We start from the raw sequence: 23,208 nt of genomic DNA, 5'->3' as shown, positions 1-23,208 counted from the left end.
GTTAATCCACTTTACATGTATAATTGACCATCTTTAATTCCTTCTGATAACTTCTTTCTCCTATTCATTTTACCTACTACTTGGTACCACAGGCAGGTTTTTGCAACTACTTTGACAGTAGATTGAGGCAATTTTACTGAAAGAGTTGAGCCTTTTTTTTTTTTTCTATACTTAAATGTGTTGACTGAAGACATAAGAAAGCTAATGAGGTACATTTCTTTTCTAGACACAGCTTACTACCTTTGATGTAATTAAATTGGCTTATTGGAGTGTTGTGTTGTTTGCTGAATATGGTTATGGTGAAAGATTATCTAAGGCTAGCTGGTTGGTGCAAATGTAATGCGGTTTCGGACCGTGAATTTTAAATCCTCGTAACTAGACTCAGATACATCTTTATTAATCAAAATGGGAACCATTACAATCAACACATTTTTGCCAAGGAGAAATAAGTTTGTTTATTCCTGTTGCAAAATGTTGGACTGAGAAATGCCAGGCTAGATGACTCACAAGCTGAAATCAAAATTGCCAGGAGAAATATCAGCAATCTCAGGTATGCAGATAATATCATTTTAATGGCAGAAAGTGAAGAGCAACTAAAGAGCCTGTTGATAAGGGTGAAAGAGGAGAGTAAAAAGCTGGTTTAAGATTCAGCATTCAGGGAAATAAGATCATGGCATCCAGTCCCATCACTTCATGGCAAATAGATGGGGGAAAAGGTGGAAACAATGACAAATTTTCTTTTCTTGGGTTCCAAAATCACTGTGGACTGTGATTGCAGCCATTCAAAGACGCTTGCTCCTTGGTAGAAAAGCTATGACAAACCTAGACAGTGTATTAAAAAGCAGAGATATCACCCTGCCAACAAACACTCATGTAGTCAAAGCTATGTTTTTCCAGTAGTCATGTATGGATGTGAGAGTTGGATCATAAGGAAGGCTGAGCACTGAAGAATTGATTCTTTTGAATTGTGGTGTTGGAGAAAACTGTTGCGAGTCCCTCGGACTGCAAGGAGGTCAGACAATCTTAAGGAAATCAACCCTGAATATTCATTGGAAGGACTGATGTGCTGAAGCTCCAGTACTTTGGTCACCTGATGCAGAGAGCTGACACTTTAGAAAAGACCCTGCTACTGAGAAAAATTGAGAGCACGAGGAGAAGAGGGTGGCAGAGGAGAAGATGTTTAGATAGCATCACCGACTCAGTGGCCATGAATTTGAGCAAACTCTGGGAAATAATGAAGGCCAGGGAAATCTGGCATGCTGCAGTTCATGGAGTTGCAGAGAGTCAGGCAGGACTTAGCGACTGAACAAGAAAAATGAAAATGTTCCTTTGCGTAAAAATCTGTGCTTCGGGATTTGACGAACTCTGAAGAAAGCATTTTCTGTCTTCTGCTCGTTGTGGGAGCATTTTCTCTGCAAAAAGTTGTCGAGATGCTTGAAGATGTGGTAGTCGGTTGGTGAGAGGTCAGATGAATATGGCAGATGAGGCAAAACTTTGTAGCCCAGTTCATTCAATTTTTGAAGTGTTGGTTGTGTGACCTGTGCTTGGGCGTTGTCATGGAGCTTGGGTCCTTTCTGTTGATCAGTGCCAGCTGCAAGCCTTGGAGTTTTCTGTGCATCTGATGGATTTGCTGAGCATACTTCTCAGATGTAATTGTTTCACCAGGATTCAGAAAGCTGTAGTGGACCAGACAGGCAGCAGGCTATTAGACAGTGACTATGACCTTTTTTTGGTGAAAGTTTGGCTTTGAAAAGTGCTTTGGAGCTTCTTCTAGGACCACTGAGTTGGTCATCACCAGTTGTTATGTAAAATCCACTTTTTGTTGCATGTCACAATCCAATAGAGAAATGATTCATTGTTGTTGTGTAGAATAAGAGAAGATGACATTTGAAAACGATGATTTTTTTTTTTTTTTGATTTGTGGTTAGCTCAAGAGGCACCCATGAACTTTTATTGGAGTTTTTTCAGATTCCAGTTTTCTTCACATTCCAAATGACTGTCAAATGGTTGACATTGATTTCTTCAGCAACTTCTCATGTAGTTGTAAGAGGATCAGCTTCTATGATCCTCTCAGTTGGGCACTTTCAACTTCTGATGGCCAGCCACTAAGCTTCTCATCTTCAAGGCTCTTGTCTCCTTTGCAAAACTTCTTGAGTTACCATTGCACTGTATGTTCATTAGCAATTCCGGGGCCAAATGCATTGTTGATGTTGCTTTATGACCCATTTTGAACTCAGAAAATCACTTGAATTTGCTTTTTATCTAACACAAATCGCTAGTTTAAGATAAAATAAACACCAAATAATGTCACTAACAAGAAAGCATAAAGCAAGAAATGTGCATTAAAATAATGTATAACAATCACTTTTATTAAGAATGTATTCCAATATCAAATGAGAAATTAGAACAGTACAAAAACCGCAGTTACTTTTGCACCAACTTTATATATGAAACAAACTTTTCATTAAAGTGTAAGGGAAACAGAAGACTCCTCAGCCTTGGGATATTATTAATTTCTCACAATAAAGAACTTGGATTTCACTTAGGAAAAAAAAAGCCCAGGACTTCTGCTGTATAATTTTTTTTCTTGTGGACATGGATTGTGGCCAAGGTTGCTACTTCAGCATTGTCACTGCTGCAACTCCGGGGTTCCTGTCATAATTTCTTTGGTTCATATTTTAGCTATAATTCTTACGTGGGCCTGCAGTAGCATCTTGTCAGTATGTTCAGTGACCTGATTGCTATATAACTTTTTTCCGATGTGTTTTGGCTGTGTCTTAAGTCAGTTTAGGCTGCTGTAATAAATATGACATACTTGGTGCCTTATACAACAGACATTTATTTTGTTTGTTTCTGGGCAATGGGAAGTCCACAGTCAAGGTCTGGCAGAATTGGGTTGTTGGTGAGGGCTCTCTTTGTCTTTAAACCTTTCTACTGTATCTTCATATGGTACAAAGAGTGATCTCCATTCAGTGCCACTGATCCCATTATGTGGGCCTCACCCACATGACCTTCTCTAACCCTGATCACCTCCCAAGGCCTCATTTCCAGTTACCATCACTTCACATTGGCATTCAGGGCTTCAACATGAGTTTTAGGGGGACAGAATTCAGTCCATAGCAGGATGAGCCTATCTTTTGTAAAACCCTTTTTAAAGAAGATTAATATTGATAACTTAAAGATTTTTGTATTGTGTTTTCTTGCTTGAGTCAGTTTTCCATAGCCAAGGAAAGAGCGAGTATGTGTTGGTGACAGTAACCTTACCAGCATAGGAAGCTTAGAATCATTCATGGAGCTGGGATAGTAAGACCTAGAGGAATTGAGTTATGGGCATGTTTTCTAGTTTTTTTACCAAAGGATTTTTATTTTAATTTTTAATAGTAATTGAAAAGAGGTACCCTGGCCAGTTAATTGGTGGCTGCCAAAGGATTGGGCTTCCCTGGTTACTCAGATGGTAAAGAATCTGCCTGCAGTGTAGGAGATTTAGGTTTGATCCCTCAGTAGAGAATATCCCCTGGAGAAGGGAATGGCTACCCACTCCAGTATTCTTACTTGGAGAATTCCATGGAGAGAGGAGCCTGACAGTCTGTAGTCCATAAGGTCAAAAAGAGTCAGACACAACTGAGTAATCAACACTTTAGAGGGATTGGTCCCATAGCGACTTTAGATAAAGCAATCTTATAGACTGCATGTACTTGTATAGTAGTACATTTTGCCTTTTTGGAAGCATAAAATATTTTCCGTAATCTTCCAGGTATAGTCTACCTATAGTCTATCAGTATTTGAATAAGGAATTCTTTGTAAGAGAAAACAATGTAATAGAGGAAAAGCAGGTTTGTTTTGACTGTTGAAAATATTTTACCTCTTAGCTGAAAATTTCTAACTAAACCCAAAATGTTGACTGAAATATACCAAGATTTTTCTTTACTTGGAGTTCTGAAAGATTAATTCTGTTGACACTTTCTTTTGTGGCTCATGTGCTGCATATCATCTTTGAAACTGTCCTCACAATCTACACACAGGGTACAGTTGCTACTTCTTTTTTTCCTAATCCCAATTTTTGATAGGATGTTTTTCTAAATGTATCAAACTTCTATTGGATAACTACCACTTATGTGGTTGAGAGCCAGGAAGCTGTTTTTATGACACTAGATCAGACCTTTCAAATCTGCGCAGAAAGGCTGTTTCCACTAGGGGTCAAGATCGACTTGGGACAGGCTTGCAAGTCTAAATGTAGAACCAGCCAGTTGGCATTGCATAGAGACCCTTTTTACTTCAGGAATCCACGCAGTTTGTTATAGGACAATAGTTTGGCTCACTGAGTAGATTCTGGTGTCTTTAGGGTTGTTCCTTAGTACCCAGGGCGAGTAAAAACCAAAGATGATGAGCATGATTGAATAAGCACAGACTTCCCTTGGCTACAGTCAGAGGTAGTCTCTGCTGAAACCTCAGTTATGCATTATGTCCCTTTCTGTAAGGCTCATGTTCTTGCCTGCTCTTTTGTTAATACCCACTAGCAAGCAGGTTCCTCTTTGTTGGGTAACTCCATTAGTGGAGCTATCTTTCTATGTCAGAGCATCTGACTTCCTGAGTTACTAAGTAAATTCTCCATTTACTCAGTGGAAAACTTGATATTCTGAGAAAACAGATTCTGCTTTGATTTGCTGTTCTTTTTCAAAAGAGATTTTTTTCTAACATTTGCTAGCATATTTAGGCACAATATTGTCCCTCTCTTCAGAAATCAGTCTGAGTTACGAAGTCATTTTTTAGCCATTCAACAAATAGTTGAGTACTGTGTATAGACTGCTATACCAGGTTTCAAAGTTAGGAAATGCAAAAGAGTTTTTTGCCCTTTCTACTGGGAGACACCAACTTGCAAGCAAAGTAATTAAAAGAATAAAATGTGTCTTCTTATGTAATGAATTAACTGTGTGAGCTTTCAGGGCTGTTTTCTTTCTGTAACATAGAATGGCCCTAGGGGAGTGCATCCTAACTTTCAATATGAGCAGGACTCATCTGGGTTCTGTTTTGGCAGATCTGAGGTGGGGCATTCATAACTAGCTCTTAGTCTGTGCCAAAAGTACTGGTAGATCCACCACATGTAAAAATATATATATTTTAAAAGACAGCTTGATTGAGATATATAGTTCACATACCAAACAATTAACACATTTGAAATGTACAATTCAGTAGTTTTCAGAGTTGTACAACCATTACCACAAGTGTATAACATTCTCATCATTTCCGAAAGAAAACCCTTACCTTTTAGCCTTCACCAACTTTGTCTCCTTGCCCCAGAGCCTGGTAGCTACCAATCTACTTGTTCTGTTTGAATAAATGTGCCTATTATGGACATTTCATATAAATGGAAGTATACACTGTGCAGTCTTTTGTGTCTTGCCTCTTTCAGTTAACATAATGTTTTCATGGTTCATTATGTTGTAGCGTGTATCAGTACATCACTGCTTTTTATTGTCAAATAATAGTATTTTGTTGTATGACTGTATTACACTATTATGAATCTATTTACATTTAAAGAATTACTGGTAGAGAACGACTTTTTTGTGCCATTTTGCTATTTGTTTTCTGTGTGTGCTTTATTTTTTGTGTTTCTGATTTTCTCCAGTCTCCCCTTTTTAAAATGCTTGATTCACTTAAAAATTATTTATTTATTTAGCTATATCAGGTCTTAGTTGCACTGCAGCATGGGAGCTTCTCTCTCGTTGTGGCGTGTCAGCTCCAGAGCATGTGGGCTCAATATTTGCTGAGGGCCACTCACTAGTTGCAGTGTGTGGACCTAGTTGCAGTGTGTGGACTTAGTTGCCCCGTGGCATGTGGGATCTTACTTCCCTTAATCAGGGATTGAACCCATGCCCCATGCATGAAAGTCCCTGACGTGTTGATACATTTCACTCATTCATTTATTTTATTTAAACACACAGCATTCTTTATTGTAAATTTCAAATAGCAAATTGGTTTTCATTGGTTTTTGGGGGGTCTTAATTGAAGTAAAATTTGTATATAATGTTTTTTAAGTTTCAGCTGTATATCATTATAATTTGATACCTGTATATACTACAAAATGATCACCACAAAAGGTCTAGTTACCATCCATTACCATACAGTTGACCCCTTCATCCCTTTTGCCCACTCTCAAACCTCCTTTCCTTCTGTTGACCACCAGTCTGTTCTCTATGAGTTTGAATTTATTTTATTTATTTTAGTGTGTGTGTTAGATTTCATATATGACTGAAATAATATGCTATTTGTCTATCTCTGTTTTATTTTACTTAATACTCTCAGAGATGATATGCATTGTTGCAAATGGCAAATTTCATTAATTTTTATGGCTGAGTAGTATTCCATTGTGTGTGCATATTATGTATGTGTGTGATCATTTTTATCCACTTATCTATCAGTGGATGCTTAATTTTGTTTCCATGTCTTGGCTATTGTAAATAATGATGTAGGGAACACATATGGGTGCATATATCTTTTCAAATTAATGTCTTTTGTATTCTTTGGATAAATATCAAATACAGAATAGTTGAGTTTATGTGGTAATTCTATTCTGAATTTTTGAGAAATCTTCATACTGTTTTCCATAGTGCCTGCACCAATTTACATTCCCACCAATAGTGTATGAGGGTTCCTTTTTCTCCCAAATCCTTGTCAAGGCTTGTTATTTTTTGTCCTTTTGATAATAGGCATTCTTATAGGTGTGAGGTGATATCTCATTGAGGTTTTGATTTGCATTTCCCTAACAATTACTGAAACAGCTGGCTTGAAACTCAGCATTAAAAAGACTAAGATCATGACATTCAGTCTCATCAATTCATGGCAGATAGAAGGGGAAAAAGTGGAAACAGTGACAGATTTTGTTTCCTTGGGATCCAAAATCACTGCAGACAGTGACTACAGCCATAAAATTAAAAGATGCTTGCTCCTTCAAAGGAAAGCTACGACAAACCAAGACAGCTTATTAAAAAGCAGAGAACTCACTTTGCTGGAAGGTCCATATAGTCAAAGCTGTGATTTTTTTTAGTAGTCATGTATGGATATGAGAGTTGGACCATAAAGAAGGCTGAGCACTGAAGGATTGATGCCTTTGAACTATGGTGCTGGAGAAAACTCTTGAGAGTCCCTTGGATTGCAAGGAGATCAAACCAGTCAATCCTAAAGGAAATCAGCCCTTAATATTCATTGGAAGGACTGAAGCTGAAACTGTGATACTTTGGCCACCTGATGCGAAGAGTCACTTATTGGAAAATAGCCTGATACTGGGAAAGATTGAAGGCAAATGGAGAAGGGGGTGCCAGAGAATGGGATGGTTAGATAGCATCACCAACTCTATGGCCATGAGTTTGAGCAAACTCTGGGAGAGTGAAGAACAGGGAAGCCTGGTGTGCTGCAGTTGATGGGGTTGCAAAGAGTCAGACTGGACGTAGCAACGGAACAACAGCAGCAGTTAGTGGTGATGAACTTTTCATGTGCCTGTTGGCCACCAGTATTTCTTCTTTGGGAGATTGTGTATTCAGATCGTTTGTTCATTTTTTGTTGTTATTATTTTTATTGAAATCTTTATTTCTTCACATGGCTTTAGTATTTTATTTTATAAATTCTTTCATTTTATCTGGAAGGATTTAGTATTTCATGTTGACATTTCTATTAGTGATGAATTGTGTTAGCTATCTAAAAAATAGGAATGTCTTAATTTTTCATTTTTGAAAGATAATTTTGCTGGATATATAATTCTGTTTGATTTTTTTCCCCCTCAGTGCTTTAAATATGTCATTCTACTGGTCCTAGCCTCCATGGTTTCTGATAAGAGATGGGATGTTAATCTTATTGAGAGTTCATTGTACATGTTGAATTGCTTTGTTGTTGCTGTTTTCAAGATTCTGTCTTTGTCTTTCAGCAGTTTGGTTCTAATCTTTCTCAGTATAGATGTCTTTGAGTTTATCCTGTTTGGTGTGTATTTGTCTTCTTTGATGTGTAAATTCCTCTTTCATTCCATTTAGGAAGTTTTCATCTAATATTTCTTCAGATATTCTTTCTGCCCATTTCTAGGTCCCCCCCCCCGCTTCTTTTGGGACTCTTATAATGCTGAAATTGGTATGTTTGATAGTGTTCCACAGATAGTCACGTTCTGATCATTTTCCTTCATTTTCTTTCTCTTTCTCTGCCTTTCAGACTGGTTAATTTCAATTGTCCTATCTTCAGATTTGCTCACTTCACCCCCACCCCCCCACCACCTTGTTCAGACCTGCTGCTGAGCCTCTCTAGTGAAATTTTCATTTATTGTACTTTTCAGCATCAGGATTTCTTATTTTGACCATACCACACTGCTTGTGCGATCTTGGTTCCCTGACCAGGGATCAAACCCAGGGCCCTGGCAGTGGAAGTGCAAAGTCCTAACCGTCAGGTCACCAAGGAATTCCTAGATTTCTTTTTTTTTTTCTTTTACAGTTTTTTAATTTCTTTATTGATATTCTCTTTTTCATTAATTGCTTTTTTGATTTATTTTAATACTTCATCCATGGTTTCCTTTTTGAGCACATTTAAGACAGTTGACTTAAGGCTTTTCTAGTAAGTCTAATGTCTGGCCTGCCTCAGGGATAGTTTCTGTCAATTTAGTATTTCCTATGAAAGGGCCATACTTCCCTATTTCTTTGTATTTATAATTATTTGTTGAAAAGTAGGTATTTGGGGTATTATGACCTCGTAACTCTGTACATCAGATTTGCTCCTTCCTTAGGGTTTGTTCATAGTAATGCTTTCATCCTGGAATGTGAAGTCAAGTGGGCCTTAGAAAGCATCACTATGAACAAAGCTAGTGGAGGTGATGGAATTCTAGTTGAGCTGTTTCAAATCCTGAAAGATGATGCTGTGAAAGTGCTGCACTCAATATGCCAGCAAATTTGGAAAACTCAGCAGTGGCCACAGGACTAGAAAAGGTCAGTTTTCATTCTAATCCCAAAGAAAGGCAATGCAAAAGAATGCTCAAACTACCGCACAGTTGCACTCATCTCACATGCTAGTAAAGTAATGCTCGAAATTCTCGAAGCCAGGCTTCCGCAATACATGAACCGTGAACTTCCTGATGTTCAGCCTGGTTTTAGGAAAGGCAGAGGAACCAGAGATCAAATTGCCAACATCCACTGGATCATGGTAAAAGCAAGAGAGTTCCAGAAAAACATCTATTTCTGCTTTGTTGACTATGCTAAAGCCTTTGACTATGTGGATCACAATAAACTGTGGACAATTCTGAGAGAGATGGGAATACCAGACCACCTGGCCTGCCTCTTGAGAAATCTGTATGCAGGTCAGGAAGCAACAGTTAGAACTGGAGATGGAACAACAGACTGGTTCCAAATAGGAAAAGGAGTATGTCAAGGCTGTATACTGTTACCCTGCTTATTTAACTTATATGCAGAGTACATCATGAGAAACGCTGGACTGGAAGAAACACAAGCTGGAATCAAGATTACTGGGAGAAATATCAATAACCTCAGATATGCAGATGACACCACTCTTATGGCAGAAAGTGAAGAGGAACTAAAAAGCCTCTTGATGAAAGTGAAAGAGGAGAGTGAAAAAGCTGGCTTAAAGCTCAACATTCAGAAAACGAAGATCATGGCATCTAGTCCCATCACTTCATGGGAAATAGATGGGGAAACAGTGGAAACAGTGTCAGACTTTATTTTTTTGGGCTCCAAAATCACTGCAGATGCTGACTTCAGCCATGAAGTTAAAAGATGCTTACTCCTTGGAAGAAAAGTTATGACCAACCTAGATAGTATATTGAAAAGCAGAGACATTTACTTTGTCGACTAAGGTCCGTCTAGGCAAGGCTATGGTTTTTCCTGTGGTCATGTATGGATGTGAGAGTTGGACTGTGAAGAAGGCAGAGTGCTGAAGAACTGATGCTTTTGAACTGTGGTGTTGGGAGAAGACTCTTGAGAGTCCCTTGGACTGCAAGGATATCCACCCAGTCCATTCTGAAGGAGATCAGCCCTGGGATTTCTTTGGAAGGGATGATGCTAAAGATGAAGCTCTAGTACTTTGGCCACCTCATGCGAAGAGTTGACCCATTGGAAAAGACTCTGATGCTGGGAGGGATTGGGGGTAGGAGGAGAAGGGGACGACAGAGGATGAGATGGCTGGGTGGCATCACTGACTCGATGGACATGAGTTTGAGTGACCTCTGGGAGTTGGTGATGGACAGGGAAGCCTGGCGTGCTACAGTCCATGGGGTCGCAAAGAGTTGGATGCGACTGAGCAACTGACCTGAACTGAACTAGGATTTGTTTTTGGTTGTTGAGGGCTGTAGCAGTCCAGTTTGTTCAGTGACTTTCCAAATTGTTTTTACACAGACAAGATTCCTTGTTGTTTGTGGCCCTGAAGTTTCTGTTTTATTATCTTCAGAGTCAGTCTTATCCATCTGAAGCCAAAAAACTGGGAGTAGGGGAGGGGAGTGCCACTCTCCTGCCCTTTCCAGCTTTTCTCTGAGTTGGGGCACTTCTTCATCACTGAGCTAGGCTGCCTGCCACTCTGCCTTCACACACCTTCACCTTCTTACTGTGCCAGACTCAGATTTGTAGGGTCCTCTCAGGTCTTTTCTGAACTAGCTTCTGATTCTGGACATTACACTCTGTCTTCCCTGGTATACGTGGTAGCCCTTCCAAGCCTTTATTTCTTCAAAGAACTTCCACCTTACTCTCTTCCTTTTCAGTCTTTGGGTGTGTCTGCTATTTTGCCATGTTCTATCCTTTGCCTGCTAGTACGTATGTTTAATCTTTTGGCGAATACCTGAAAGCCACTCTAGCTGGAGTTAGGATGTGAAATAAAGGTCAGCCTCAGTACCAGTCCTTCAGGGAACTGCCGGACAGGTCAGAACACACAACTTAACAGTATTTTAGGAATAGGGTCCAGGAAAGAAGCTTCCACCCCCACTGCTGTTGCTGCTTCTCTTGGGAATGGGGACGAGCAGATAGAAAAATAAAAATGCCTGTTTCTTCTAAAGCATTTCCCTAATTGATTTGTTTTTTATTCCAGAGTTCATTCTGTCAATTTTTGCCAGCTTATGATTGTTTTAGTGGAGGGACTGATTGTTTGAGAGCCCTGCTCTACTATTTTCTATGATGTTATTCATGAGTTATAAGTATTTATATTGACTTCAGTGTATTTTTTTGGCAGGTGTTTTGATAAGTTGATTTCTGCCGGGGTCCAGCCCCGGTGGATCCAGGGAATTCGAAGTGGGGACGGCGTTGGCAAGGGAAAAAACTTATTTATTTGTTAATATAAGATTAGATTAGGAAGAAATAGTGTAGTAGGAAAATTAAGTGGAGAAAAGAGGCTGAATAACTTGGTTTACGTGGAAAGCCAATAAAGTTCCAGACAAGGAGCTTGCACCATTTACGTTAGGCCGCTGGCGTACGTTTGAATATCGGAGAGTGCCCCGTGTTGGGCTGTGTCTCTTACGGGCCCGGACAAGTAAGTAGACATCGCGAGCCTCCACGCCCCAGATGGGAATTCAGCCAGAAATTAGAGTAAAGAGGAGACATGGGGGAAACCAGTCCTTCCAATGACTGGCCCCCCTCTATTATCCTTCAAGGCCTTTTATACTTTGATTATACATAGAGATCAATGGGTAATACAAAGTTATGCAGCGTTAGCAGCCCAGACTCTTATCAAAACCAGGCTTTTCTCTCTGCATGCAAGTCTTAGGTGATTTACATCATTTTTAGGCCAAAAGGGCCAATTAACATTTTACAACCTTTTTTCTGATAAGGGTTTGTCAACCAGAAGACTTATTTGTGTTGTTCTTCCCAAAGTCTGGTGCCACTCTCAGAAAGCACTAAAAGAAGTTACATTCTTACATAGCAAAGATACAGCAATTTATAACAAGTAAAAGGAGTACAGTGATTATAACAAAAGAAAAGTAATTAACTCAAAAGTCTAGTGTTGTTAACATCAAAACTATTATATATCCTTTTCCATATCTCGTTTACATTGATTAACATCCTCTCAGGTGCCTAAAATATAAAGAATATGGAGGCCTGGCAGCAATCATTGAGTCAACAGTGAAATCCTGTCACCAAAGGCTCTGTATCTTTAAGATGTTTTTAAGCTTTGTGCCTCTCGTGGTTGGGGGGCTGCAAGCAATTCACAAGCTGTAAGAGGTCCAGGGGAACCTGTTAGGCAAGCTAGAGAGTTATCAGAGGGGTTTAACTGAAACATCCCTTTCAAATGCAGAAGACTAAAGCCCTGATTTGACTTTTTCTAGAGAATATCAGAAGAGTGGAAAAGCAGGCAGATTCTTATTTTGGGGGGTACATGCTCAGGAAATACCAGGGGGAAAACCTGAGGTCTGATTAGCCTTGCCATCAGAGCTCTGCCGCATGACCTTGTCACCAGTGGAATTCCTCACGCTGGCTCCCGGCAGATTTCAGCATGTTGCCCTTCCTTATTGTGATTTGTCACTGAAACTTTGCTTTTAAATTTCTGAATTATTAAACTTACATGCACATTTGTAGAAAAAAGAGCAGTTTACAAACATATTAAGAGATTTTAAACTAGCTGTCAAAAGAAATTAAGTTAGAATGTTGGAAAAGGTATATGGTTTATTTGTAGAATGTGGAAACATGCATATTCACTAAAAGCTGTTTGATGTAATCATGTGTGTTTGAGTTTGGAAAAGATGTACTTTTCTTTAATAGTATTATCATACAACTGAGAAATCCAGTCTATACCTAGAGCAATAAGAGGGTTGGTTCTCTAAGACTTATTAAACTGAAGCTATGCTTAGTGTTTTGTTGTCTTCTTTTTATAGTTCAGTTGTTAAATAGCATAGTGAGGTGAAGAATGCTATTCATTTTAAAATGCTGAAGAGAAAAAGTTTCTTTTTTCCTCATTCAGTTCAGTTCAGTTGCTCAGTCATGTTTGACTCTTTGTGACCTCTTACTAAGTCACTAGAATTTAAAAAGATTATATAGGTAGGTTAGAAGTGAGACTTAAGTGTCCTTGTTTGGGCTTCCCTTGTAGCTCAGTCGGTAAAGAATCTGCCTGCAGTGCAGGAGACCCGGGTTCGATCCCTGGGTTGGGAACATCCCCTGGAGAAGGAAATGGCAACCCACTCCAGTATCCTTGCCTGGAAAATCTTATGGACAGAGGAGCCTGGTGGACTGCAGTCCATGGGGTCCCAAAGAGTTGGGCACGACTGAGTGACTAACACTAACTAACTTTAAGATTCTTATTTTATGTTGGTGGGAAAGGACTGTTGCAAAAATAGATTCCCTTTTAAAATTTTGTTCTTTTTAATAGTCTTAATGAACTATCCTATAAATCATTGTTAACTGAATTTAAATTATTGCCTTTAAATTATTAGCAACTTGATCAAGTTGAATCTGTACTCTTAAGTCAAAGTTTGCAAACATTTACCATAGGATCAAATTCATTTCTTGTAACACTTGGGTAGGTGGACTTTGATTAATAAGCTAGAGCTCATGAAGAATTTTTAATTATATTTCCTTCATTTGAATAAACAGTAAGAGGAATCTTAATTTTTGACAGCATAAGTAAGAAATTTTATCATGATCAGGCAGTTGCAGATGACTATTTTGAAAAATACATTTCTGAGGAAAGAAACCCATTTCCAATTGCTTTTAATTCTGGACTCAAGGTGATTAACCTAGCAGCATACAGGACACCAAGATGTTCTTTAGGTTAAGAACTTATTTGTGGCTAGCAGTTGTACTGTATTAACGAATTTATTTTTTAAGCAGTCACTTTTTGCTTTCCAGGAAATCTTTGTTACTTTAGTTAGCATTTACTTTCTTTCTCCCTAATGTTTTATAGGAATAATCTTGATATTTTTATCAACCATTTTAATTCTGTAGATGTTAAATACTCAGATTGTGGATTATGTATGCACCTTGATTCTTTTTTACAGTCTGCCTTTTGAACTGTGTTGGATCTTATTTACATCTCCACCATAGTGCCTGAGGAAGCATAATCAGTTTCCCTTTTAACAACTCTTCTGAAGGTTTTATGTTTGGAGCTGGCTATTTCTTTAATTTCATTTTATCTTAACTTTCTCTCATGAATGCATTGGATAAATGACTCTGATATATTTCTTTTCAGATGAATTAAATTGTGACTTTGTTAAACTGTAATAATTAGGCTTGCTTGCCTTATTAAGTACTACCCTTCCTAGAAATGATTGCCTTCCCCTCATTCTTTCAAAACTGTTTTCTGTGAAAAGCAGTTGAGAGACTTATTGGTGACTCACAGTCACCATTAAAGAAAAGTACCTTGTCACTTAGAAAATATTCTTGTTCAGCAGACAGTTGAGAGTTATGCTGTATTGTATGATTTAGACAAATTTCAATGATATTGTTAATATTTTAAGTTTTACAAATTTATAATTATATAAGAAAAAAGATAATATATTGTTAATATTTTAAGTTTTACAAATGTATAATTATAAAAGAGAAAAGATAAGGGCCCAAAGCTCCCTTCTCTTCCACATTAGTTTGTATACTAAGACAGGGCTGTTGTATAAAAAATTACATGACCTCTTTTCTGTAGAAAAATCTGAATTAAAATTCTTACTCTCTTAAATGATTATTGCACTGCTAAGGCTGACACAGTGTCAGACTTTATTTTTCTGGGCTCCAAAATCACTGCAGATGGTGACTGCAGCCATGAAATTAAAAGATGCTTACTCCTTGGAAGAAAAGTTATGACCAACCTAGGTAGCATATTGAAAAGCAGAGACATTACTTTGCCAACAGAGGTCCATCTAGTCAAGGCTATGGTTTTTCCTGTGGTCATGTATGGATGTGAGAGTTGGACTGTGAAGAAAGCTGAGCACCGAAGAATTGATGCTTTTGAACTGTGGTGTTGGAGAAGACTCTTGAGAGTCCCTTGGACTGCAAGGAGATCCAACTAGTCCATTGTGAAGGAGATCAGCCCTGGGATTTCTTTGGAAGGAATGATGCTAAAGCTGAAACTCCAGTACCTTGGCCACCTCATGCAAAGAGTTGACTCATTCATTGGAAAAGACTCTGATGCTAGGAGGGATTGGGGGCAGGAGGAGAAGGGGACGACAGAGGATGAGATGGCTGGATGGCATCACTGACTTGATGGACATGAGTTTGAGTGAACTCCGGGAGTTGGTGACGGACAGGGAGGCCTGGCGTGCTGCAATTCATGGGGTCGCAAAGAGTCGGACACGACTGAGCAACTGAACTGAACTGAACTGAACTGAAGGCTGACACAGAAGAGTTGGGTCCCTGACATAGTCAGTAAAGCCATGCTTCCTGCCTCTTTAAAAATACAAATTATTTTTATATTCCTTGTCCCTACAGACACCCACCTAATGCTGGCATTTATTCTTGTTTAAGATTTACATTTAAAGTAAAAAGTCTTCAGTGGAAAAACATAAATTTCACTTTTTCTCACAGAGAAAGGAGTTCTTTCTGTAACTTGTATACAAGTTTCTGTTTCTTATTAAGTTTTTCTAATTAAAAGCTCAGAAAATTATAAGCATTAATGATTTTAGTAACAAGCATTAATGAGGAGCTTGCTAAACAAAGAAAACTTTTTGATTTGGGATTTAGAAAAATAGGAGTTAATCTGTCAATGTTTAGGTTTCATCTCCACAGCTTACTAGCTGTATGATGTTGGAGGAGGCCTTAATCCTTCAACAAGTCTGAAAAATAGGGATACTACTACATTGGAAGGACTGATGCTGAAGCTGAAACTCCAATACTTTGGCCACATGATGCAAAGAACCAGCCCGTTGGAAAAGACCCTGAAGGCAGGAGGAGAAGGGGACGACAGAGGATGAGATAGTTGGATGACATCACCGACATGATGGACATGAGTTTGAGTAGGCTTTGGGAGTTAGTGATGGACAGGGAAGCCTGGTGTGCTACATTCTGTGGGGTTGCAAAGAGTTGAACATGACTGAGCGACTGAACTGAACTACTAGTGCTTGCCTTGTTGGAGTTGCTAGTAGCTAAGTAACTGTTTGTAGTTTATTTGGTATAAGTATGTTGCTTGGTGCCTACCAGAGAGTGAGCAGCAAAGTGTCAGCTGGCTATTTTTAGTGTTAGTATCATCTTTGAAGACAAAGACCTAACTTTTTTCTTAGAGTCTTAGTCATTCAGTTGTGTCTGACTCTGACCCCATGGACCTTAACCTGCCAGGCTCCTTTGTCCATGGGATTCTTCAACCAAGAATGCTGGAGTGGGCTGCCATGCCCTCCTCCAGGAGATCTTCCCTACCCGGGGATTGAACTCATGTCTCTTACTTCTCCTGCATTGGCAGGCGGGTTCTTTACCATTAGTGCCACCTGGGCATCTGTACTTTTTTCTTACTTATTAATAAAGTATGAAAAATCAGACAGTCCTAAGATTAATTTGGGAAGAAAAGTCAAATAAATGTGTTCTTTTAATTTAAAAAATTGAAATAAAAAGTCCATTACCTTTTAGCAGGGCAGGTGTTTTTTTTATATGTAGTTGAGGTGAAGTAATGAACCCAAATTTGGGGCTTCCCTGGTGGCTCAGATGGAAAGAATACGCCTGCAATTCAAGAGACCTGAGTTTGATCCCTGGGTCAGGAAGATTCCCTGGAGAAGGAAATTAGGGCTCTGCAAAAGGCTCATCTGCTTTGAGAGCTTTTCTCTATCTAAAGTGTCACTCTCCATTTTTACCATGTTATTTCCCCCCACTATCAGGCATTATATTATATATACACTTGTTTATTTTTTCAAATCATTTTCCCATTAGATTAAAAGCTGAGGACAGGACCTTTGTTTTGTTTACATGCTGATTCCCATTGGATGTGATATAGTATAGGGCCTGGGACATTATAAGCATTAGTAAATAACTTTTTAAATGAATAAGTCAAAGTTTTATTATGGAGGTGGGAGGAAGTAATCCATGAACTCAGTTTTTAATAATTATTTTCCATGAGATTTTTTTAAGGTATTTGTGCTCATAACAGAATGACTCATTTAAAAAGATAAGATTTATTCCCCTTCCCCACCCTCTGAGAAAAGAAAAAACACAGGATTTAAATTTAGAATGGGCTTCCCAGGGTACTCAGTGGTAAAGAATCTGTGTGCCAGTGCAGGAGTTGAAAGAGACATAGGTTTGATCCCTGGATTAGGAAGATCCCCTGGAGTAGGAAATAACAACTGGGAAAATTTCATGGACAGAGGAGCCTGGCAGACTATAGTCCATAGGATTGCAGAGAGTCGGACACGATTGAGCACACAAATTTAGAGTACTTTGTACATAGTATGAATTGTCAATCAGGAGGCCTGGTTCAGAACACCAGCTCAGTTGATAATAGCAGTGAGACTGCACAATCATCTAATTGCTCTGGATTCATTTTCTTGTTTTCTTTCTTGGATCTAACTCAGTGTCTGGTACATAGTTAAGGTAGTCAGTAAATGTTGGTTAGGTGAATGAATGAGTAAAGTCATGAACCAGGTTGTAGTTTTCTGGAGATTGTCCTACTGATCCTTGAACAAGAGCGTCTGGAAAATAGATTAGAGATGTTTGCTGCTACTGTTGCTGCTAAGTCGCTTCAGTCGTGTCTGACTCTGTGTGACCCCATAGATGGCAGCCCACCAGGCTCCTCCGTCCCTGGGATTCTCCAGGCAAGAATACTGGAGTGGGTTGCCATTTCCTTCTCCATCAGAGATGTTTGGGAAACACTGTTCTATTGATTCTCATGCTTGAGCTTGCATCAGAATTATCTGGAGGGCTTGTAAAGGCAGTCTGTTAGGTTCACTCTCCCAACTCTGCGGTAGGGCAGTAAATGTCTTAATTAGCTCTGAGGTGTTAGAGGTGTTGCTGGTTCTGCTAAGGTCACTCTTCCACAATTCCTGTTTTATCTGTATTCCTTTTGAGGTGATTGACACTGATGCATTGCAAGTTTTGAGAGTACCATAGGGGAAGCTGTTTACCTCTTAATACAGTGTTTCTAAAACTTGCTTAACCATAGTACTCCTCCCTTGTGTGTATGTGTAAATATGTGTGTGCTGGTTTAATCAATGATCATCTGTCTATAACATTATACACAATGCCTATTAATATCCTTGGAATTATTGTTCTGTGGGCCATACTCATAAACAGAGCCAGGTCATATCTGCAGTATTTTCCACATATAAAATGATGTTTGTATTTTTCATGCTTGGGTAGGTGAATTCTTAATTGTGTTAGAAGTGCAGCCCTCAGTATTGAACCCTATTGCAGAGTTGGATGATGATATGATATTCATGATCTATTTGGAAACATTTATGTGCATTTTTGATTCTTGCTGACATAAATTTAAAATAAATATTAGGGGTGTATAGCAAGAATTCATGAAAGTTAAACCCAAATTATGAAAGTATTTATTTCTTTGTACCTTTTATACCTTTTTAGTTATATTTCTCTTCTTGTTACAGTTGGGTTAAACCTGCCAAATCCATTTTCAGGACTTTAGGATATGGCAAAATTAGGAAATAATTTTAGAAAACTCAGGAGGGTTGAGTCTTCTCTAGATAGAGATAGTTTTAGCTAGTGTCTCCTTATCCCTACTTGTATTTTGAAGTTAAGGCTAATTTTGTCTCATGGGTCTGTCAACCTTGCAAGTCAGATTTTTTTGACTTAGCTTCATTTTTAAATATGATTGTTGAATAATGTACATGGTAAAAGTTTTGGCTAATTTGTAATGGGGAGGATATTTGCAGAAGAAATGGTGATTACAGACTCCTTAGATTTTTATTTTAGCAGAAAGAGTTTTCAGACTTGAACTGACTAGAGTGCTTTATGTTCCCCAAGGCTGTGGATCTTTCTGTTGATGAGTCCAGCTTGACAGGAGAGACAACACCTTGTTCTAAGGTGACAGCTCCTCAGCCTGCTGCTACTAATGGAGATCTTGCATCAAGAAGTAACATTGCCTTCATGGGAACACTGGTCAGATGTGGCAAAGCAAAGGTAAATTTCCGTTCTTGTTTTGAAGATAACAGTTCCTTCATTTTCAACCATTTTCTCAGTTCTTTTTTTGGCTAATTTTATGTGGATCTTTAAAAAACATACGAGGAAGAAATAGCAGAATTGAACATAGTCCTTGGCAGCTCTTTGTGCAACTAGGGGTAAGCTGTGTCCCTGAGATAAAATACAACCATAGTTCTTTTATTTACCAGGCAATTTTTTTTTTTTTTAAAGATAGAAACAGTGGCTTGTGGATATGTTCACCATTGGTTGAATAAAATTTCAATTTAGTTGATATGGTACTAGCTATAATATTCTGACTGTATATCACTCAGCTACTAACTGATTTCAAATACTGTATTTACTGGATTCTGTGTTGTGTTGTGCTGTGGTTAGTCTCTCAGTTGTGTCTGACTCTTTGTGACCCCATGGACTGTAGCCCGCCAGGCTTCTCTGTCAGTGGGGATTCTCCAGGCAGGAATGCTGGAGTTGGTTGCCATGCCCTCCTTCGGGGGATCTTCCCAACTCAGGGATTGAACCCAGGTCTGTTGCACTGCAGGCATATCCTTTACCATCTGAGCCACCAGGGAAGCCCAAGAACACTAGAGTGGGGTAGTCCGTCTCTCCTCCAGGGGATATTCCCAACCCAGGACTTTAACTGGGGTCTCTTGCGTTAAAGGCAGATTTTTTACCAGCTGAGCTACTAGAGAAGCCCTTACTGGATTCTAATGTTTCACAAATACAAAAGGCATTATTCAGTAGTATTTGGTGGGGAAACTACGTTAAATGTCTGAGTAATAAGAAAGGTTCAAATTTCAGAAATATTAATATAGACGAGAAAATGGGCCTCAGAACTGAGTCATTGATAAGTTTAATGAGGGGTTTGTTTTTAGGGATCTATAGTAACATCGGAAGTAAATTTCTGGAGGGAATCCTGGATATATTATGTCAGACATGTTGACTATGGGTAGCCTTGGAGAAAAGAAATGAAGGGGTTTTGTTTTCATTTGAGAAAGGTGATTCCATCTGAATGTAAATATGATTTCTTGTTTTTCCCTTTAGGGTATTGTCATTGGAACAGGTGAAAATTCTGAATTCGGAGAAGTTTTTAAAATGATGCAAGCAGAAGAAGTGAGTATTTCGTTTGTTGATGTTTTGGTTTCAAATCTGAAATATTCTCCATTTTAAGTAGGGGAAAAGAGAACATTTGAGGATTATTTTATTACTTTCAAAAGTAATATTTTATTCAGAATATCAATTGTCTGTGCTTAAAAGCATAATTGGAAAGCCTGTAATTGGAAGGGCTTGAATTAATATTGTTAATATTCTGAAACATTCTGATATTTATTCATTGTTTATAGGAGAAGAAGATTTATGGCCAGTTCTTTATAAGGTTTATTATTTTTAGAAATTACTTTTATCATATTGATTTTAAAGATTACTAAATAGTATAGTTGTGCTTTAGAATATATCTTCTACCAAAATTCCCATCTTGACATAATTCCAGGTATCTGGAGAAAAAAATGATTGCAAAGTGAAATAAATAACTTGTACGATATCCTTGTTTAAGGTTATTGAAAATCAGTTCTCTCATTTAAAATACCTCCTTATATAAAAAAGAAAGTGCATTCTACAATATCATTTTCTCAGGTAACCTTCTGAGATTCCCAGATATGATGCAGTGTGTAAAATCATCTCAACCTTGGCAGTAGAGGGATTGCCAGAGACCAGGGAGCCAACAGGATAAAAAGATGGGTTACAAGCACGTTTGTGGATCTAGAAAGGAGAAAGAGTAGAAAAGTGAGGAGCAGCTGATGCTGTTGAAATCCTGGGGAAGCTTCTAGGGAGAATAGATTTTTCTCCAAAGAGGCATAGAGAGCACAGACCTTTTCAAATAAACAGGTTTTTAAAAGTCTAGGTCTCTAGGCCTCCCAGTTTCCTTGCTGAAGGAGTTGTGCATGTCATGAGTGTGTTAAGCACTTACAGTCCCTGGCACATGGTAAAGCTGACTAAATTTAGATAATTGTGGTGACACTCTTCTCCAATTTGTCAAGGCACCGAAAACCCCTCTGCAGAAGAGCATGGACCTCTTAGGAAAGCAACTTTCCTTTTATTCCTTTGGTATAATAGGTAAGAGAAGAGTGAGTATGTATATCTCATAATATTTACTTAGGTTTTCTTTTGAGTGGGAAGTGGGAGTTAGGTACATACTTAAAAAATCCATTAATTCATTCATGTGTTAAGCTACTATTACTTTTTTTAAACTATTAAACTAATCCCCAGCCATTGTCCTTTTCTGCAAAGATAGAAATCTGTAATTCCTGTAATCAAAGAACCTTTCCATAAACATTTTAGTATGTCTTTCTAGTCTTCAATAAAATATGATAGTATTGTGTTATGACTGCTTTTCTTTTTTGTTTCATGCATACCATCATAAACATCTTATCATTAAATAGATGCTCACCTTAAATTTAAAGATTATGTAGTATTATGAGTGTATGTATACATGCGTAAAAAGTCAGCACTCTTTTTAGATGTTTGTGTAGGGCTTAAAAAATTTTTAAAATTGTGTAAGTGATTCTTCAGTGCAGCTATCTTGTTATAAACTACTCTTATTTCCTTAGGATAAATTCCTGAAAGTGATATTATTGGATCAAAGAGTGGTGGTTTTAAAATTTTTGGCATGTTTTTAAAGGCTTTTCTTTCCTGTTGCTAAATAATACCCTCCCTCAACAACAACAAAAAAGTGTCTCTCTTCCAGCACTGTTGCCAACTTTTTTGTTTATTTCAAAATTCATTATTTGAGAAACTGAACACTTTGTCATGTATATCTTAGTACTTTTTTAATTTTATTCTATTTTATGAACTGCTAGTCTGTTTCTTTTGTGGCTTAAGCCTTAGATTGGTCACACCTCTTTGCATAATTAGGATATTAATCCTTTTGTTGTTTAAGTTAGAAATATTTTTTTTTTCTTGATTTTTAAGTTGCTTTTGAGGGCTGTATAATAAACTTGGTAGGGAGGGGAGAGATGTGTGTAATGAAACGCTCTCTTGCCTGAGATTCTGATTGCACCCTCCTGTTGATAATCTCTGCAGTTAGGTTTCTGTGTTCCATTCACAAAGGCTTTTCCAACTCCATGTGGGAAAATGTTTATGTTTATTTAAACCTCACTATTACTTTTTACTTTTGACACTTAATTTTACTATTTTATTTAGAATTTATTTTAGTATAAGATTTAAGGTAGAGTTGGTACTCTTTTACTCAAAAATTATTTATCCTGGTACCAGCAGTTTTATATTCCATTCTTTATTCATGGAGTTGAAATGACATCTTTATCATAGCATTAAACACATCAATTTTAGAGTCTTTTTCTTTAATTCTTCCACGATATTATTTTAATTTTTCTTGCTAACTTAAAAATAATGCAATTTTAAGACATTTCTGCTGTACAGGTGCAAGAAAATAATTCTTTAAGTATTAATTCTGTGATCCATTTTTTATTACTGTAAGCAATGTAAAAAGTGGGAAGGTTATTTTGTTCATTTGTTTAAATGGTATGTCTCATAGCTTCCTTCATTTGGTTACTGCTGTTTATTTTTTAGAATTTATAGTTTGATAAATTGAAAGGCAGTTTAGCCAATTAAACCTTTCCAGTTTATAGTAACACTTTACCATGAAACCACGTCAAATTTTTTGAAAAAAAATTTTCAGCTTTTTGATTCCATGGTTCTAATATGATGCATTGGACATATTTTTTCTTATTAGGATGGAATAGGAGAATGGTCAAGATCAAAATCAAGGGTCAGCAGACTTTTTGGTAAAGGGACAGATTGTAAATATTTTAGCCTTTGGTTCATACTTTCAATGATGGAAATACTCAGTTCTTTTGTCAGCACAAAAGCAACCACAACACAAATGGGTATGGCTGTGTTCCAGAAAACTATTTACAAAAACACATAGGAGGGGCACAGATTGTAGTTTGTTTGACCCTGGTATAATTCATCAGACACAGTTCCTTTTATCAGGGTAGTATTTGGGATGGGATCTAAGAAGATCACAATCTGGATCATTATTTTTATAATTGCAGAAAGATGAAGGAAATCTTGTTTTAAATGTACATGTTGATCTAGAATACAAAGTTACTTTGTTTTATTAAAACTCTGATGCTGTGTTTTTCCTCACAAAACCAGTGGTACATCCCTTCCCCTC

The 23,208-nt window shown here is 37.9% G+C and overlaps 1 protein-coding gene across 1 annotated transcript in view; it reads left to right on the top strand.

The window, feature by feature from the left end:
• The window catches only part of ATP2C1 (ATPase secretory pathway Ca2+ transporting 1), a 160,424-nt gene that overhangs the window by 93,881 nt on the left and 43,335 nt on the right, over positions 1-23,208 (top strand). The window contains exons 8-10 of the mRNA XM_052641019.1: positions 18,846-19,001; positions 20,061-20,129; positions 21,053-21,128. Of these exons, the coding sequence (XP_052496979.1) occupies positions 18,846-19,001; positions 20,061-20,129; positions 21,053-21,128 (301 nt within the window). The remainder of the gene's footprint in view (positions 1-18,845; positions 19,002-20,060; positions 20,130-21,052; positions 21,129-23,208) is intronic.

The sequence above is a fragment of the Budorcas taxicolor genome, chromosome 1 (assembly GCF_023091745.1).
Source record: "Budorcas taxicolor isolate Tak-1 chromosome 1, Takin1.1, whole genome shotgun sequence".
NCBI lineage: Eukaryota > Metazoa > Chordata > Mammalia > Artiodactyla > Bovidae > Budorcas > Budorcas taxicolor.
This window is presented reverse-complemented; position numbering and strand designations above follow the sequence as displayed.